The sequence below is a fragment of the Uloborus diversus genome, chromosome 4, assembly GCF_026930045.1.
Source record: "Uloborus diversus isolate 005 chromosome 4, Udiv.v.3.1, whole genome shotgun sequence".
Taxonomy (NCBI): domain Eukaryota; kingdom Metazoa; phylum Arthropoda; class Arachnida; order Araneae; family Uloboridae; genus Uloborus; species Uloborus diversus.
In genome coordinates, this window is record NC_072734.1 from 60,705,145 (window position 1) to 60,724,589 (window position 19,445).

At 33.5% G+C, this 19,445-nt stretch overlaps 1 protein-coding gene across 5 annotated transcripts in view; it reads left to right on the forward strand.

The window, feature by feature from the left end:
- LOC129221565 (probable serine/threonine-protein kinase kinX) overlaps positions 1 to 19,445 on the forward strand; it is a 131,087-nt gene that overhangs the window by 98,000 nt on the left and 13,642 nt on the right. Inside the window, exon 1 of one of the 5 annotated variants that reach the window (XM_054856066.1) lies at positions 13,774 to 14,003. The exons of the other annotated variants lie outside the window; for them this stretch is intronic. Within the exon in view, the coding sequence (XP_054712041.1) occupies positions 14,001 to 14,003 (3 nt within the window). The 5' untranslated portion in view covers positions 13,774 to 14,000. Of the gene's footprint in view, positions 1 to 13,773; positions 14,004 to 19,445 lie in introns of those variants that run through there. 5 annotated transcript variants of the gene reach the window in all.

Genomic DNA, 19,445 nt, shown 5'->3' on the forward strand with positions numbered 1-19,445 from the left:
TAAGAATACGTCCAAGAACGCGAAGGCAAATGAAAAAAAAAATAAAATAAAACAAAATTTTAACAAGTGAAGTACCTACGTAGTTAGTACCGCAAGTTGCTATTTGGCAACGTATTCATCTTAGACTTCTAAAATACTATGAGAACGAAATTGAGCTGGGCTGTTGCAATGAACCAGTAAAATGCTCACTGAAGATGCCATTATGGTACACTCTCATTTCAGCGAATACCAATACAACGAAATATCCATTTCAATGAAATAAATGTTCCGTCCCGTTTTAAATGTCATTATATTGGTTGAATTCCACCACAATGAAATTCTAGCAACAATGAAGAAAATTTACGGTCACTCAGTTTTGCTCAATTTTACTGTAAATCCGTTTTTAGAGCTGCTTATAACAGCGTTAGTAGGATGAAAAATTAAAATAGAAGATCAATTGCCATTTTCATTATTTTGTGTTGAATATCGTACGTTTAAGAACGCTTACTTGTTAGCCTATGACGATTAAAAATGTTTACTTGGACAGAATGCTTTTTTTTTTTTTTTTTTTTTGCAATATTTTCCAATGTTTTGAGATTTGACTATAAAGTACTTGATTTTTCAGGGTAAGTCCAAAGTTTCCAATTGGTTTTTTCACCGCAAACCGTAATTGAGTCAAAATATCTCTTAAACCATTTTTTCCTTCTTTTAAACAAGAAATAAAAGTCAAGGAACGTTTTTAATTACGTTTTTTAAAAGTTAGGTTACCGTGAAAGTCTTCTAGTAGAGAGTCTAGTATCCTCTTAGGTGCTCTATAGCGCAAAAATATTTAAGTTTCACCTGACCAAGACTTGTCGAAATTCTTGAACTTCTCAACCTGATGTTACATTAGGCATGTGTAACATAGCAGAGCCCCCCCTTCCCAAGTAATAATCCATATAGAACATTATTACAAAATATGATTTTCCGTATTCATTGTGATAATTTTAAATACAGAACAATTTGAAAAATTTAAAAGTAATCCCCAAAGAACACGGATACCTTACCCCGAATTACATGGTTACAAACTACACGATTTTCAAGTGTTTGTTTTGAAAAGGATAAAATGCATGTATTTGATATAAAATTATTTCGAAATACGTCTTTGGTTTGTTAGAATAGAAAGTTATAATCAAAGGAAAATGTGTTCAGGATTGGGAGGGGGTGCAATAGAAACTGAATCCCCCCCCCCTTTTTTTTTATAGTCGCAAGCAACACAATTTCAAAGAACCAATTCATCGTCTTTGGGGGCAAGCTTCAGCTGCATTTTCAAGAGCGATCTGTTGTTGTTTTTTGCTGAAAAAACTATTTTTTATTCAAATGCTTTGAATTAAAATGGAAAGATGGAAAACTGTTTCAAAATTTAATTTGCCTAACAATTTTTATGTTTTCAAGATGGAACAGAGGGCTTTTTTTTTCAACTGCAAAATTTATTCAATTCTAAAAAGTTGTGCGGTTCATAGAGAATTGTTTTAAATAGATCTTCGTTTTAGGGTATTATACTTTCACGCTTTCAAAAATAGCTGACAGTTGGAAAAAAAAAATAACTTTCATGCTTAAATTGAAGGTTCTTTGTTTACAGACACAAACTATTTATGGCGATTTAACAATTAGAATGCGCAAATTCGTAAGAAAAAAATTAATTTTACTGCCGATTTAAATACAATCTAAGTTATAAATCAAAGGTTCAAGACCATTAACCCAGTGTCATGGCCATTGCGTGAGCCTTTGACTCACGATTTGAGTAAACAGGAAACCAGTACTTAGTTTTACCCCAGCAGCCCTCGTCCCCGATCATGATACCTCATATGAAGCAAATTTTTTTTGATTAAGTATTTGATCTTGGGTTGTTATTTTTCGTATTGCCCTCTATGCTCATTTTTCCGGCAGCCTCAAGCGATTTTTCTCGTGAGCGACTGACGAAGTCTGGTTTTTACCGGTTGTGTATTTTACAATCAAGAGTTACTTTCTTTTAAAACGTTGTTACCTCGTTTATTTTATCGATTTTCGTTCCGTAAATTATTTACTTCCAATGTATTAGCAAATTTCATTCGTGGGATGAAGAAATGTACATCCCAGATCCCAGGAGTGCCCATTAAGGAGGGGGGGGAGCATGCGGGGCCTGATTACTGAATATGACAACTAGGCAGTGGCGTAGGGCCCCCAAATGCCTATAACTGTTTCAGTTAATGCAAAAATTGTGAGGTTAAACTGCAAAAGGACTCCAAAAAAGCTCTTGGCCGAGGGTCCCCAGACATCCATGGCGCTGACTTTGCCATTGAAATTTGGGGGGGGGGGGAGATGTTGAGGGGTACCTTTCACTTTAAGGGTCTTAGCGATATTTAGGGGGGTAGGGGTGGGCAGCCTTGCAGATCGCACACAGGAGCGCCCCCAACTAAAATTTCTGGGAGGGCGGAAATTCACAATTAGCGAATGACGATAATTTTGCGGAATAGAACTCCAAATATTGTCGAATGATAATTGTGTCGAATCGTCTGACAACATTTGCAGAATAAGGAAATGTTTGGAAGGTCATACTGACCTCCCATAATCTACCATCGGGGTGCCCCTAATCCTACAACCAGTATTGCAACGCGTAAACTTTAACGGTAACGTTACACATGGCCACGTGGATAAAGGCAGTAGTTTGCCACACCCAAGGTTAGATATTTTCGATACCGCCTTTTTCTTTTTTGGAAAATCGGGAGTAATTTTCCAGACAGCGAAAAAACTATCAACGGTACGGAGTATCAGATTGATCAGAATGTAATCATCAATAGAATGTAAACAATAAACAATCTTTGGTGACTAAAAATAAATCAAAAAGGAAAAAGCGTATCATAATTGATTCTATTTTTCGAAGTTTTTTATTCTAATCCCATGCACACACACACACATTAGCTTTCGAAAGATAGTACAAAGCGGTAGAGTGATGGATGGACAAGGATGGGGGAAATTCGGAGAGCATTGAGGAGGAAAAAAATAGTTTATAAATAGGCTTATCGTTTGTTTCCTATACTTCGTCGTTGATTTTTTTTTTTTTTTTCATCATCGTGGGAGTTATTTTACTTAGCTGTCAAACTTAGAAACAAATTACCTTTGTTGTATTGATTTTAATTGGGTGTAAAAATTCTTTTTTTTTTCAATCAAAAAATTTCTTTTTTACGTCGTTCGGTTTTCATTTCAAATCCCGTTAAGAGTAGATTTGAGAACCACAACTGGACTGGGGGGAGGGAGGGGTAAACAGGGCGCCCAGAACTTGCCCTCCCCCCTCCTGCCCTAAAATTTTGCGTTTTCTATCAGTATGCCTCTCCTTACGTAAAACTTGAATAAAGTTTGGAGTTAATGGACTAAAGTCTTAACAATATATATATATATATATATATATATATATATATATATATATATATATATATTTATATATATTAATTACAGTTCTTAACTCGATTTTATGAACATTCTTCACGGGTCCCAAGAGTTCGATTGAAATTTGAGTGCAAATTAAAAAAAAAAAAATAATTGTTACAGCTACATATAAAAAATGTGTACTGTGAAGGAATGAAACCGCATGACCTAAACTTAGTTTGTGGCCTTGACTCGAGTCTCCCCCTACAAATGGAATGTGTGCGACCCCCGTGTGTGAAGTGTGACTAAGCTGGCATGGGAAGGGAGTTTCCGCGAATAAAAACCGTCTGCAGAGGGTAAGTTCTATTTTTCTACCAGACTAGGGTGCTCGGGCTCGTTAATACTGGGTCCAGACAGACTCTTCCATATCTGCGGATGTGGGGAAAATAGGGGATGTCTGGAATGTCGGGGCTGTTTAACTGAGTATTAAGTGGAAGCTTTATATACGACAGGAGTGGATTTTTGGAGGAGAAAAAATTAACTGCGGTTGTATTGGAGATAATTCTCCAAATAGAAACAGGGCAGGAGGGACTGGGAAATTTCTAAGAATATTTCAAAAATGTAGGAAAATGGTTTTTCACTGGATGTAAATTTCTCGTGTTTGCTCATAACGAATCATTTGGCAAGAAATGAAATCCTTTTTTCTGAAATTAGGTTTATCTAGAGGAAAAGAAAAGCTTGCACACATAAATCCTTATATCAGTGGTGCCGTGCCCAACCTAATGGTATAGGGTCAGGTGGGGTAAAATGGGTATAAAATAGTCTACTTTTGGATTTTGACTCAAATATTTTGACAAAAATATTTTGTTTCTATATATATATATATATATATTTTTTTTTTTTTTTTTTTTTTAATGTATATATTACATATGTTGAGAGTAGAATTAAATGATTTTCACACATAATTTGATACAAATTTATTTTTGAGAAGATGAGAGGAGTGTTTATGACTATATGTTTTCTATACCCATTTTACCCCATGCAGGTGAAAATGGGTAGCCTGTGGGGTAAAATGGGTATTGAAGTCTGAGAAGTGATAAAAAAGCATACTATTTGTTAATGCAGTGTTATAATATACTTAAGAGTCAGTTAACAAAATTTTACAATTTAATTTAAAAAAAATAGTGCAAACAGTAAATTTGACAAAATATTAATGTTTCTTTCAATGCGTGATATCCATACTTGTCATTCTTTAAAAAAAGTAATGGCCTCTATTGTTAAATTGTGGTTCATTTATTATTTTTATTATTTGATGTTTTTCAATGAAATCCATGTCTATATCAGGAAAAATCCCCCATCTCGGATTTTTTAAAAATATTTCATCTCATAATATTTCCCTCAACAGCCATATATTTGCCAATAAATTCTTTCTTGCTTGTTTCCTCTAAGTATAATATTTATACCCAGGCACCTGTGGTTAAACTTCGCTTCATAAGCATATTTTTAGCAGTTTCTATTCCAGATACTTCCTCTGAATGGAAACTTTCTTTTTCCACTATTTTTTATTTTCTCGTTTTTTAATTCATTATTTTTTTCACTTTCAACTCTTAGCCTTTCTGAAACATCTTTGTCAATACTTCCTGTATTTGCCAGCATACATTTAAGTTGTTTTAAATAACTCATGCTGGTAGTTGTCAAATCTGAAGCTCTTGTTGAAATTGCAGACAATATTGCACTTTTCAAATCTTTATAAGGTGACGAAATCGTGCTTTGTGGCGTATACTTTTCGGATTGAAACGAGGATGTGTTCTGAGAATTTAAAGGTACATTAGAGAAATTGGTAGCATCTGCTGTGACAACCAGCAACAGGCTGAGCCCAGCATGTTCTGAGGAAATTGTTATTTTGTGCGCAAGTGTACAAAAACTCTAGAATAAGTATACCTCTGGCTTCTTATTTGTTATGATGGAGCGAAGTTTATTTTATAAAGTCATGGCATTGCATACTTTTATGTTTCAATTATTTTAAATTAACCACAAATGAAATAATATTCATTTAAAGGAAAATATTCTGTTGTATCTTTTAAAACAACTTGCTGGAATGATAAGCCTAACCATATACCCATTTTACCCCATTTTCAAAATATGAGATTAACGAGCTGATGTGTGCCTCACATGACTTCCTTTTACTCCATTTTAATGTCATTTTCCCATTATTGGCAATTTTAATGTGATTCATTAGTTTAATCTCTAAATATTAAAAACGATGGCCAAATTAAAACCAGATAAAAAAAAATCGCCAAATTTTCCGCCAAGTTGGCGACAAAACTTGGCGACCAAAAGACTGGCGATATATCGCCAAGTGTGCGCCAAATTGTAACACCACTTAAGTTTGCATTGATATTAACAATGATTTCCCCCCAAAAAGGTGCAAAAGACCCCCTTAGGAACATCCGAAAGCAACCAAAAGGGGAGGTGCACAACTAGACCCCACTACGAGTCTATGTACCAAATTTCAACTTTCTAGGACATACCATTTTTGAGTTATGCGAGATACATACGCACATACGCACATACGCACATACACACATACGCACATACATACAGACGTCACGAGAAAATTCGTTGTAATTACCTCGGTGATGGTCAAAATGGATATTTCGCGTGTCTATACATTCTTAGGCACTTTTCCGCATGTGGTCGAATCGAAAAAAAAACTCAACATTCATTTGGGGGTGAGCAAAATGGAAATTAAGGGCGATTTTTGAGTGAAAATTTTTTCGCGAATACAATACTTCCTTTTTTGTAAAAGGAAGTAAAAATAGAAAAAAATCTTTTTTTTCTTCCCTGTAAGTTGAAGCAGCAACAAAAATATCCAACTAAAGATATTATGACACAGTAATAAAAAATTCTCAAAAATTAGGAGCTGGAGATAGAAGTTTAAGCAGACAACATGCGGCTTGAATTTATCTACTTCAATTTAAAGTGTTACCTCTCACTAAAAAATAATCTATTGGAAAAATATATCTTGTGAAACAGAATTCAGAACAGCCAAGTATAATGTCCCACTCAAAAAAATGCAAATTTAATTTAAAATTTGTTTTTAAAACCATATATTTTGACTACCCATTTTACCCCACTACCCATTTTGCCCCACCTGACCCTATATGAGACCCGCAAAGCTAACCAATGTGGTCCGTTGCTATGTTCTGTGTCACGAACCAAAGTTAATGCTCTGAAACCTTTCGAAACTACTGTTCCTCTTCATTTAGAATTTAGGATGATTGTTAAATTTTTTAGCCAAATGGTTAGAAATTAGTTTTTATCATGCAGAGGAAAAAACCCCTATTAATTAAGCATGTAGCAATTAAAACAGCAATTCTTGTTTTCTAATTTTATTCCCTTTTCCGTGTTTTGGCATGTTATCAAAATAATATTAATAACAATAATATCAAATGAATAAACTAAAATTAATAAATAAAAATATATTTAAATTTCATATGTGCTCTGGCCCGTGAGATTCATCTGAATGTGAAAAGTGCATTTTTTAAATATTAATTTCTCACACTAACTCATTAATTTTGCAGTTCGATATAATCCCCCTCACCCCTCCTTGTCGCCGACAGAAGAGAGAAAACGCTGCGTGAACGCGATTTGCAAGAAATGTCGAGTACTTGCACTAAAATATGAAGTAAAATGACACTAAGTAGTGAAAAGTTCAAATTAAAATGACAAAAAGGACTAAACTTGAAAACTGCCGTTTCTCGGTTAAAGGAACTAGTTCCTTCATCAATACAAAAAGAGAAGAATCCAAAAAACAGGTAAATGACCAGGAAAAAAACCGTACAAGAGGCAACCTGCATAAACTCCACACCAAATAATCGGAAATTAACAAGAAAATGCAATAAACAGGCCTGACTTTAATTGTAGGCGGCCGCCGCCCAGGGCGGCTGATTTGAGAAGCTGCTAATTTCGAAATTGAAAAAAAATTTTAAGAGTATAAATATCTGTTTCAGCACCAAAAGATGCACTATTTTAATGATTATAAAAATATAATTTCAAGTGTGAACCAGTGCTTGGATATGCAAAAACCAGTTTGGAATTGAACTAGAAACTCACTTTAATTGTAAACACTTTACTATTTTTATTTTATTAAAATATCCTTATTTTATATTATTATTATTATTCAATGCGAGGGGGGGGGGCGGCATTTGTCAATATCGCCTAGGGCGGTAGAACTACTAGAGCCGGCCCTTGCTATAAAACTCGATGTATATTGTGTCGTACTTCTGAATTGAATTCTGGCACCAACAGATTGCGAAGTTGTGTGAAACTGTCGTACAAGTAAGTAACTAAGTTTATTGAGTTGTCAGGCTAAGATAGATCTGCCATCTTTTTTTCCGGCACGTCGTCATTTGTTAGTTGTCAATCTCGACTCTCAGCAAACCGAAACCTAGTGCGTCTTTTTCCCCCAAGGATCGGATTCGAAATAGCGAAAACCCAAAAAAATTGCTTCTTAGCCCATTTTCTTTCTCGCGCTATTTATATCGACGTCGAACCTTGTTTACCTGCAAGGTCATGGACAAACAACGATATTTTTGAACCATTTGGATGTTGCTTTTCTTTAACAAACTTGCATTTATTTTAATGGATTTAAATTGAAGACTTGCCATGTGTCGGGGAAAATTCTAAATGAACGTTTAGGGAAATTGAATATAATTATGACGATTTCTAAAATTAGAATATTTCCTTGCGTCGAATTGAATTGCGAAAGTTTAATTTAAGCGAACTGGGTATAGGAATTTTTTAGCCTGAATTTGTAAATACATTGGAACCTCAATTTTACGTATTCCGACTGGATAAAGATTTAAAATGCACCAAGCGGGAGAACGTAAAATTAGGGTGGGGGTAAAAATGTAAACTTAGTCTTCAAAATTGACTTTTCCAATGAACTTGTGGCAGAAATCTTTACTTGTTTTTCGATACAATTTCATTTTAAGCACTGTTCTATGCTAACACTTTTCTCAACTTAGCATTTGGTTCGCATTTGCTTATAACACGTGTTTCAGAGTTTTAATGCTTTGACAATCAAAACAATAAACAAGACTCAGTAGCGGATTTTAGGGGGGCAGGGGGCACGTGCCCCCCTTAAAGGATGAATTATTTTCACTATTTTATTTATTACTTTTTAATTAGCCTTTATTTTGCATTTTTTACGTAGTTAATTAAAAATAACACAAAACACACAGCATATTTTGAATAGAAGCATTTTTGTTTGTTAAAGAATTATTACTGGAGTCAGAGGCTCAGAGTTGCAGAATACATTTAACTCCCTGGTTTCTAATTCAAGGGTCGGTATTATCGCGATTCGGACACTAGTTCATCTTTGATGGAATCAATAAAAAAACATTTGTTTTTAAAAAATGTGTAGGCGCACCTAAAAGAGTCATTTTGATTCAGGAACCTATTTGCGAAATAATAAATTTCTTTTTCAGCTTATAAAAAATGCAAAATGAAAGAAATCATATGGTAGTTTCTCGGAAAAACCATGATTTTTAATGGAAACGGCATGTAGTATCAATATGTTATCTCATCTGTAATATGGCTTTAATAACAAATCAGCAACTGTTTTGAAATTCACACAGAAATAGTTTCTGAATTCTTCAGAAAAAAAAAAAAAAAGATTAAAACTATGCGTATTATGAAATTATTTAAAAAACGATGAAGAACCTGAGAAAATTTATATGCCTTGCCCGTATCTGGAAATTTAGCCTTGATTTTGTGCTTTTACATTCTAGACTTTAGTCTCAAAAATATGGAAGTGTCATTTCCGTTCTCTCCTCTGTTATCAGTCCTAATAGGAAGTTTCCTCACTTGGGTAAACATTCCTCCGCATTTTGGAAACGACCCCGATAAGCTGCTGGAACCTCAAGTGGGGGGAAATAATATGGGGTGGACTGAGCCATTCTTGTTTATCTGACGCGGTCTGGATCTTTTCACTTGTGGAGCTAGCTGAGAACGACGAATGAGTATCATTTCGGGTCATTGAAACTAAACAAAATAGTACTACAGTGAAATCCCAACTCAACGAATATCATTCAACGAAATATCTGTTTTAACGAACTACATTTTACAGTATTTTTGTTATACAGTAAAACCTCGCTACAACGATATTTTGGGGACCAAAGAAATATATTGTTGTAGAGGGATATATTGTTATATCGAGGGCCTACATATTTTGGAAATACGATAGAGTGCTCCATTTTAATGTTATAGTATACAATATCTAGGTTGTATACTACATACATATGTATTTGGGTTATAATAAAAATCCTAACAATATTATGTCTCGGGAGCCTATCACAAGGATTGTTTGGCCTGCAATTTTATTTCATTTTTTTAATAGGTGGAAATAATTTTTTCCGATGTTATTACCTTTCTATTAAAACAATAACTCATTTTTTAACCAACAAAAGTTTTTGAATAACCAGAAAGTCACTCTTTTGTCATACCCCCATTCGTTTCTCAAATTATACTTAAATTATTCAAAAATGTTATATTAATATTTAATTTGTTAAATCATAATTTAATTTGTAGTACTAAATTAAGCATACTTAAAGGTGTAAAATACCATCTTTGAACTAAATTTAATTATTTAAATAATCAAGGTTCGTCATTTTAAAGTTTGTCCCCTCATGTCATTCTCCTGTCCTCCATAGGAATGAGTTCAATTATTATAGATTTAAAAAAAGAATTTTCAATTTGTTCTACTAAACCTTGCTTATTATCACCACTTTGTAGGATTTCTTGAGTATTTTGTTAATATGATTTGAATGCTGTTCTTACTAAAAATTTTGAAGTTCAAAAATGGGTATGTAACATTTTTAATAATTCTTACAGTGGTGAAAATGAATAAGTACACAATAATCAGTAATTCTTCTCTTGTCGGAGAAAACGGGAAAAAATGACAAAAGTTGGTAAAATAGGATATTTTTCATTATTTAAAACCAAATTATCGAAATAAAGGGGGGTTAAAAATTAAAAAAAAAACGTTTTACAGGGGTTTATTGCTGTAGAGAATATCGCAATATTGAGAGGAGGATAACATTAATTCCTATGCGGGTTCACCGGGACCACGAAATATTATTGTAGTAGAGGGATTATCGTTGTATCGGATAGCGTTGTAGCGAGGTTTTACTGTATTAATAACAGTTACGTAATGATAACCAGCTGACCAGTGCGAAACATTCGCGCTCTGCATAAATAACTCGAAAACCCGGTTTTTAATATAATTTTTTGAGTAACGACAAAAATGTGACTTATTTGTTCATTTTTTGCGAATAGCGGTAAAAAAAATCTTGAAATGCTGTCTTGCTTTTGAAGTTTAAAGTGTTAAAAAAGTATGGCCTACCCACCAAAAAAAAAAAATTTGAGAAATAATGTACATGATACTTTGACGCAGTGATCGAAACTTTAGATTTTATATTCATGACAAATTGGATCAGAATTCTCCTGAATCAAATGAGTCATTAAAACGATATTTTTTCGTGGGGGTTAGAACTCGCGACTCTCGTATTATCAGCATGACGAGCTAAACAATTCAGCCTCTGAGTCTCCATTTCAGGATGCTATGCATCGAAGCAATGCGTAATATTAAAAACTACGCCAACTTTAATTTTCTACTTCGGAGCTTATGGTCCTCAAAGGGTTGTGGACAGATTTTTTATTTGGCGGATTTTATATATATATATTGCAACTATTATGGGTTAATTATTTTTTAGCGGATTGTAATATTTCGAGAGTCCGTTAAAATATAAGACATTGCCTAATAAACATCTATTATGAAACCTAATGTACAAAATTCTGTTCAAAAGTAATACATATTCAAAACGCGCCAGTAAAAAAGAATGTTACGGGATGTTTTTTTTTTTTTTTCTTGGCTATCTGCACCGAAAAATGTCATACAAGCCTATCGAAACACTCTCGCCTTTCGTCATTAAACCTTCCAGGATCAATCAAACAACCGAAGACAACTTTTCAACAGAGTAACTTTTGAAAGCCGGTCGCAGTTATTTGCTTTTTATTTTTAGCTTTAACTGTACTTTTGCGGAAAAAACAACCGTAGCGCTGACCTAGACGTAGCAAGCAGCGCAAGCGTGGACAAGTTGTTTACCTTACACTAACACTGAGCAGACAGAAAAACACGTTTTACAGATTTGAATTGTTCGTATACCGAAGATGTATATACAGTAAAACCCGTAAAGGTGACCACCTTGTAAGTTGATCACCTGTCTATATGGACCACCAATGTGCACCAAATTTGGCTGAGAATCATATAACAAACCCTTTGTAAGTTGACCACCTATCTAAGTTGACCGCTAAATTACTGCACCACCAGTGGTCAACATACAAAGATTCCACTGTATTACTGTTTTAGTACGAAAATAGAGAAGTTCTACTTTCACTCGTTATTCACAGAAAATTTTCATTATTTAGCCGATATCTTTGTAGCGCAAGTGTTCAACCAGATTCAAGTACCCAGGTCCCAGTGTACCCCTAGTCTTCTCGTACCCCTTTTTCTCCTCAGTAGAGTATGTTAAAGTGATACCTTGATGAAGTACCTTTCCGACGCGATTCAAGTTAAATAGAAATTTACTTGCTTGCAGTTTAAAAGAATGAAAATAGAAATGTCAATTAAGCTTGCAGTTTTGAAAAAAAAAAATCTTTGGCTATTAGTCGACCTCTAAAGAACGTCGAAACCTCGTAAAAGTTAGATAGTGAAACAAACATCCTCGTAAAATAATTTGTCTCGATTAAAATTGAATATTTTGTTACCTGGTACGTCATTGTCCAAGGCTGAAATTAAAATCTTTCGATTGGTAGAATTCAACCTTGGATATAGAATTTTAATCGTCTTGCAGACTTGGATTGAATTTGATTCTGTGCACATATCATGTGTCATATACAGAGTCCAAAAAACATTGTAAAAGTCTAGAATCAATGAAAAATGTTCATTACAAATTATTTCTTAGATTTATCGCTTATGAAAAAAACTCAGTGTGACGTGACGTGTAACGCTTAATTTTGTAAAGTACAAAACTTTTCAATTGAAAAAAGAAAAAAAATTAAAGTATAATTAGTAAAACATAAAACATTCCTTGAAATATTGGAAAACTAGATTTCTTCTGAAATCACAAACAACAAATATCTAATCTAAAACATCAAAGAACTTTTTCTTCTGGAGTTTAGAATGCGTTAAGAGATATAGTTGTATACAAATACACTATTCTGTTTTTTGTTAAACGACTACTTTTTCTGAACTTAATTAGTGACTAATAAGCTTAAAATTCTAAAATAGTAACTTGAATTTAAAACCTCCACCTTGTTTGTTTTGTCATCAGTTTTCACCTACGTCGGATGTCAATGCTTTGTTTCGAAGAAAGTTAGAAAATGTTGTTTGAAAAATCAACAACAGTTAAGTTTTTACAACTATAAATATTTTACTGAAAAAATGTCACTTTGTACTTGGAATTTTGGAGACGGAAAAAAGAGTGCATATACACCAGGTTAGGAATTAGTCTCAATGTTTTTATCTTTTACTTCCTTTCGTTCTACAAGAACAAGCTTTCAAGGTTTTTTTTTTTTTTTTTTTTTGTCGCCCGTGATTAGTTGGACCCTGATGTACATACGTAGTTGCACTGTAAAAATCTATTTTAGCTTTGAATTGTTTTGCTTTACCAAATACTTGGGAAGTTTTTAAAATAGAATAGATGTAGGTTTTTCATAAACCCCTTAAATTCTTTGTTTTAAAAATTAAAATTTTTGTGACAGAAAATGCATACGAATTTTGATGATGTGATGTTATTGCTCTTTAAAAATTGTAATTAGTAAAAAAATAGCCAAAGATGGAACTCTTTAAAAAAAGAAAAAGAAAAACCTACTTCAACGATCATTTTTGAATATCATCCGTAATTTGGGCACATTATTAATGTGAATCGCCATTCCTTAACCTTATTGGGTCCGTTAAGAGTATTGTTATTTTACTGTACCTAAAAGACAGTACATTGCTATATTATTTGTCCTGGTTCATTATAAAAGTGTAGGACTAGCTCAGACGTTCTATAAACTGTTTTAGAATGAAGCAATGAATAACAATACAATTAATTGCGTGATTAAGTTGTTTTGCATTGCCTTTAGAAAAAAAAATGAAAGTCTTAGTAAACATTTTGTTTTTACCGCTTTGACTTCTCACCTTCTGCGTGCGAAGAAAGAGTGGGAAACAGTCGAATTTCCAGTCGAAGTTGCAAATTGCGTACTCGCTACTGCGTCTATCCCAGCAGCGAAAATAATTCATTTATTTATTTGTGACGCATGTGAGCGAGCGACGTTTGGATGCCGGCCGAAGCGGGGTGGACGAAAGGGGTCTTGCACGCCCCCTTTGGCGTCCCGGAAGCGCTGCCTTCCCATTGGTCGAGGTGGCTCTGTTCCCCCCACGTGATGTGTGGGTGGCTTGGGAAGGAAAAGTTCATCGGGGGAAGAGAGATTAGTCTCGTGTCATAACTTCTACGAACTTTCGTGAGGAAGGTTGGTGAACGAAATATTAGTTTTAATTTTTGAATTTGGAATTACCTACCCATTCAATGGTGAGTGAAGCTTAATGTGATTTCTGTTCGAAAGCGCTAGCCTACTTCTTATAATCGAATTAAAATTCAATATTTCCAAATACCATATGCTTCCACTTGTTAAATTAAAAAAAAAAAATTCTCATGTATGAACGGCTGTTCTATAATGGTTGGGAAAAAGATGCTCTTTCTAAAACTTAGTCATTAACTATCAAATTATTAAAATTGTTATTCCCCCCCCCCCCCATATGAAGTAGTGTGCAAAAAGGATTGAAAAACTTAACAAATGAAGATGTTTTATCTAAAATTTCGTATTATTAACTGTCAAATAATTTTTATGATAACTTTTTCCTTTTTTAATTCAGCCCTTATTAGGGGCTGTTCTAAAATTTAAGAGTTATTAAACACATCGAAGTTTATTTTATCCTTCGCCTATTCTGCCAGTTTTGACAGGTAAACTATAGTGTCTGCATAAATAAGATTTCCAGATATTTGAAGATACATGTTTAGATTCTGTACTAACCATTGGGAAACATTGGGATACGTCGTTCTTTTCAGCAGAAACTAAATTAACAAGCTTGTACAGTACGACTAATATACAATAGATAAAAAAAATGCAAAAACAAATGCAGTTATTGCGCTTTACTTGGCCACGGCTGGGTATGTTAAATTGTTTTGAACGGGTAACGGGTACGTCCGCTTCTGAATTAATCAGCATCTCCCGGTTTGAATTAAAATCCTTATTTGCTAAAATATAGCTAGAAAGTTATAATTTCTTTATTTATTTGTATTGTATGTTTTCAAACATTTAATTAAAAAAAATCATGAAAGAACTGAATATTGAAAACAAATTAAACAAGGTATGAAGCTAAGAGCAAAGGCTCAGCACCTGTTTCTATAAAAAGATAAATTTTAAAAAATGAAAATTCTCAAAACAGTGCAGTATTTTTTCCATCATAAATTATCCTTTTATTTTGTATTTGAAATTTCTTGATATAGACCAGTCTTTTTTTTTTTTTTTTTTTGAATAATTTTTCAAATTGTCCATGGTTCTTCTCAAATGGCTTACTTGCTTGTGTATAGTTATTGCAACAATTAGCTATTTACTATTTTTACATTTAAATGTTCTTGTGACAGTTTTTTAACATCAAGTAAAGTTATAAAGGAAATAAATTAATAAATAAATGTAAAAGGGGAAAAAATAATCGGTGCGCTAACTTTTTCCACCATGATCTGGGAGTCAAATATTTATTTATTTCTTTCTTTGCAACAAATAAATAATAATTCTGATATCCCCGTATGGCATTTTTAAAAATGTTTACAAGTTTATTTGATTATTTATTTTTTGAAAAAAAAACATGAAATAAAATAAAAAGATAGGGGCACAATGTTTTCACTCTCTACGGGTCATTTTTTTTATTTAAATAAAATGAAAAAAAAAACTTCACCTGCTATATGAAATTTTTTCAAAAGGTTTTGCCCGTCCACGGACCGAAAAAGGTTGAAAAACGCTGCTGTAAACTGTTTTTTTTTTCCTTTACTGTTGAAAATTTACTTTACTATATGTATATATATATTTTTTCAATATGTGTTACACGTCCCCCCCCCCCCCCCCGCAAAGTTGAAATTGTAGTTTTACAATGAATATTTAGTTTTTGGTGTTTTTGTTTAAGCATATTTACAAAAATAGAATCTTCATTTAAAACTCTTTCAAAACTAGTAAAGAATTAAATCTGAACCTGCTCCTGGTTAGAAAACGCTGGCAATTGTTTTCAGCGAAAGTATTGAGAAAGAAGTTGACATTTTTGTGGTTGCTGCTATCTATTGAAGAAGAGCAATGGAACAACGAATCCCACGAGCGTCAGTTAACTCGGTTTCAGAATGCGTGGCAAGAAGTTTTTTAACCTGTTCAATTATTTCAGGGTAAAATTATGAAGATCTTAAGCTACGGCTTTTACACCTAGGGAAAGAGGTCATGGCGCAGACTGCGCCATTGAAATTTTTAGGGGGTTGTTTCAAGGGGTATTTTTCTCCTTTTTTTCGGGGGGGGGGCTTCGTGATGTTTAGGGGGTGGGCACTCCGATTGCATGTGGGTCGGAGGTGAATAAAACGGGAGGGTCATGGAGATCATAATCTCATGGGCGGATTTATGGGGGGCAGAGGGGGCAATCCCCCCCCAGTTTTTGGAGGACTTTATGTAGTTACAACACATCTTCCAAAAATTAACAAAAAAAATAATGATTTTTTTTTTAAACAGTTTAGAAGAGCATGGGTAAATTTATAAGGGGTGGGGGGCAAAGGGGGAAATGCTCCCAGCTTTGGGAGGAGTTTATATAGTAACAACTTATCTTCCAAATTCTTATAACAAAAAAAGATCATGATTTTTTCTTTTTTGAATAGTTCAATGAAAATGAAGAGAATAGCGAATGTCCTTTTCTGAAGGGAGAAAAGAAAAAGAAAAAAACCTAACATTAAATACAAATAGTACAACTGTCACTGGGGTACTGAAAATTGGTCTAAATTCACTATTTTGGACTGAAAACCATTTGGGCAAGTATATGAATGAAAATATAGGCTAAACGAGCTATGCATTCAGGTGCAACACTTATAATAATTGACGTTTGGGACGCTTCCTTCCCCCTCTCCTATTTGCTCTAACAGAACGATCTACATTACGATTTTTCTACGTTACGATTTTTTTTCTCTCTTTTCAGAATGTTTATTTTCAATTTGTGTGATTTCAAAAACTAGATGTTTTGGGTTGTTACAGACGAAAGATTTTGAAGAACTTTCTGGATTCACACGTTCAAATGAAATTGGCTGATTTGAAATGTATGCTATTGCAAAAGAAGTACATAGCTAAAAGGTTTTTGTACAGCAAAATACTATCAAATGTAACAGTTAACATCATACTCAATGAATGTATGTAACAATGAAACAAAAAACTGGAAAAATTGTCCAACCATTGCACAAACAGAACGTAAAATAACTGTAAACAATGGGTTAATTTTTTAGGGGGAAAAAATAGGAACCTCAATCCCTAGCAGAGTTCAAAACTAAATTTCTGATTTTCCAGAACCATACATTGTAAGGAAAACATCTGAATAAAAGAAAAAGTGAGGGAGATATATTTCCGGCACGAAAGTTTTGCACAATTCTTGTAAGATCGCATTATTACCTGATGAAATGTTTTTATAACTGTGTTTTCTTTTATTTTTTAAAGACAAAAATTTGTGTATATGAAACTTTTTTTTTTTGAGAAAGAAAAGTAAATACTATCACAGACTGAATAAATTTCAGTTATCTGAACGTTCTGATTAATTGAATCTTTTTACTTAGAGGGAAAGTACCATTTTCCTTACTTTTTAAATACTGTTTAAAAATTATGGTAAGTCATAATCATCTTAAGTCTAAATGAGACAGTTATTGTCATTATTGAAATCTGAGTAATTCAGTCATCAAAAGTTTTGGAAAGGTTTGCTGAATTTTGACAAAAACCAATAAAAACCTTACACAGATTGGTAAAATCATAAAAATCCTTTAACTGTAAAAACTGACAAATTTTCGTTCAAATTACAAAAAATCAAACAAAAATCTGCAGGTAAGAGTGAATTACATGCAGGGCTGGATTTGCCTATAAGATAAACAAGCTATAGCTTAGGGCCCCTGCTTTGAAGTGGGCCCCTAACTCCCAAAAAATTGTGATTCGTTCCTTAAAAAAATGGAAAGTGCTTGAAAAACTTTCATTTTCAAGTACTTGAAAACCTTGAATATTTGGAAACGTGCGACTACAAACCTTAAATTTTAAAATTTCTAACAAATTGTAGGGGGAGGAATGCCAAAATGTGTCAAATTCAGCTCCTTGCTACATTCTGCATCAAAAATGTAAAAATTATGGTTCTCACGTTTGTAACATATTACTTGAAATGAATTTTTGTGACTCACATGCTTCATATCTTGCTATTTATTTGATCCCGAATGCAGAATTTTGGAAATTCTTTTGTATTGATTGCTTTTATCTTACTTTTACTGCATATTGTTAATCTGTTTAGCCCGGGGAAAAAATGATACACCACCTCTATTTCTTTTCGTTTTCTGCACCACTTATAATTAAAAAAAAGTTGTAATGAGAAATTAAAGTTTATTTTTTCTCTTTAACTTAAAAAAGCCGTTTCTTACAAAGTTTGAACAATACTGTACAACTGTATATAATCTACTACTCAATTTCAGAGACTGGAAAGTGCAAATTATTGATAGGTTCTAAAATCCCTGAAAAGAATTGGTGCCTACCAGGGCTCTTGAACTAAAAACCCAATCGAACCAACCAAACCTTGAAAAAAATTAGACAGGTCTTTGAAACTCTTAAAGCAAAGTGTGCTTCAATTTTATTTCTTATCAAGTGTATAAATTAAGAATTGTTCAAATGGGTAGTATGTTACTCTCTTGATATCTATTCTCTAAATCTGTGCACCATTTCTTTTAAAGTAGCAACTTGCATCACAAAGCATTTTTAAAGGGCAAAACTTTAAAAAAAAAATTTGCCTATTATTTCCAATTAACCTTTATAAGACTTCCAATTGCTGAATTTTATATAATTTCCTCCGGGGGAGTAACCCCCGGGCCACCAAAATTGGAGATAATCTATATGCCACTTAAAAGGGAGCCCTGCGTCACTCTCTCAATACCAGCCCCCTCTCTTTTAAGGTCAATTCAAAAAGGACACCATGATTACACACAGTAATGAAAACGACACATAAAGTAAAGAATTGCCTTATGCATCACAGAAAACAGAAAAACATGGGAGAGGGGTGGGGAATGCAATTAAAAGTGTTGCTCAAAAAAAAAACCTGCCCCCCAGGAACTCAGTTCTAAATCCACCTATGCATAATCCCCCTCCCCCAAACCACCGACAAGAACACGCATTATGTTCAAACGATTAATGAACGAAATGTGAGCGATTTCAGTAGTCGTTTCAATTCATAAACCAGTTTTGAAAGTAAATGTTTGAAATACTACTCTTTTCATTGTTTATGAAATTAATCAGTAACGTTTTTACGCCCGAATGCGTGCATCATTCCTAACCGATTTAGTTTTTTTTTTTCCGCACCCAAAACTGTTGGTTCGTTTATAGGGGAGGGGGGAGGTTATTCCTCAGCATGACTCCCTCCCCTTAAACTGTAGTCTGCATCCGCCCCTGCCTGTATTTAGCTTATTTTTTTCTGTCTTATATTCTAAATGTTTCTATATTACTTCCGTTTCCTGAGTGACTTTTTCTCCCAACCAACTTCTCTCTTTCAAAACAGTTGTCATTTACTTAGTTATTACAGTAAGTTTTGGAGTACCTTTTGTTTTGTTCTAGGCTTTTTTTTTTGAAAAGTTAGTACTTATTTATTTGCTTTCTTGTTCCCCATTTATTGAAATAATTTAAAAATGTGTAAGCTGTATTAATAACGATTTGAAGCT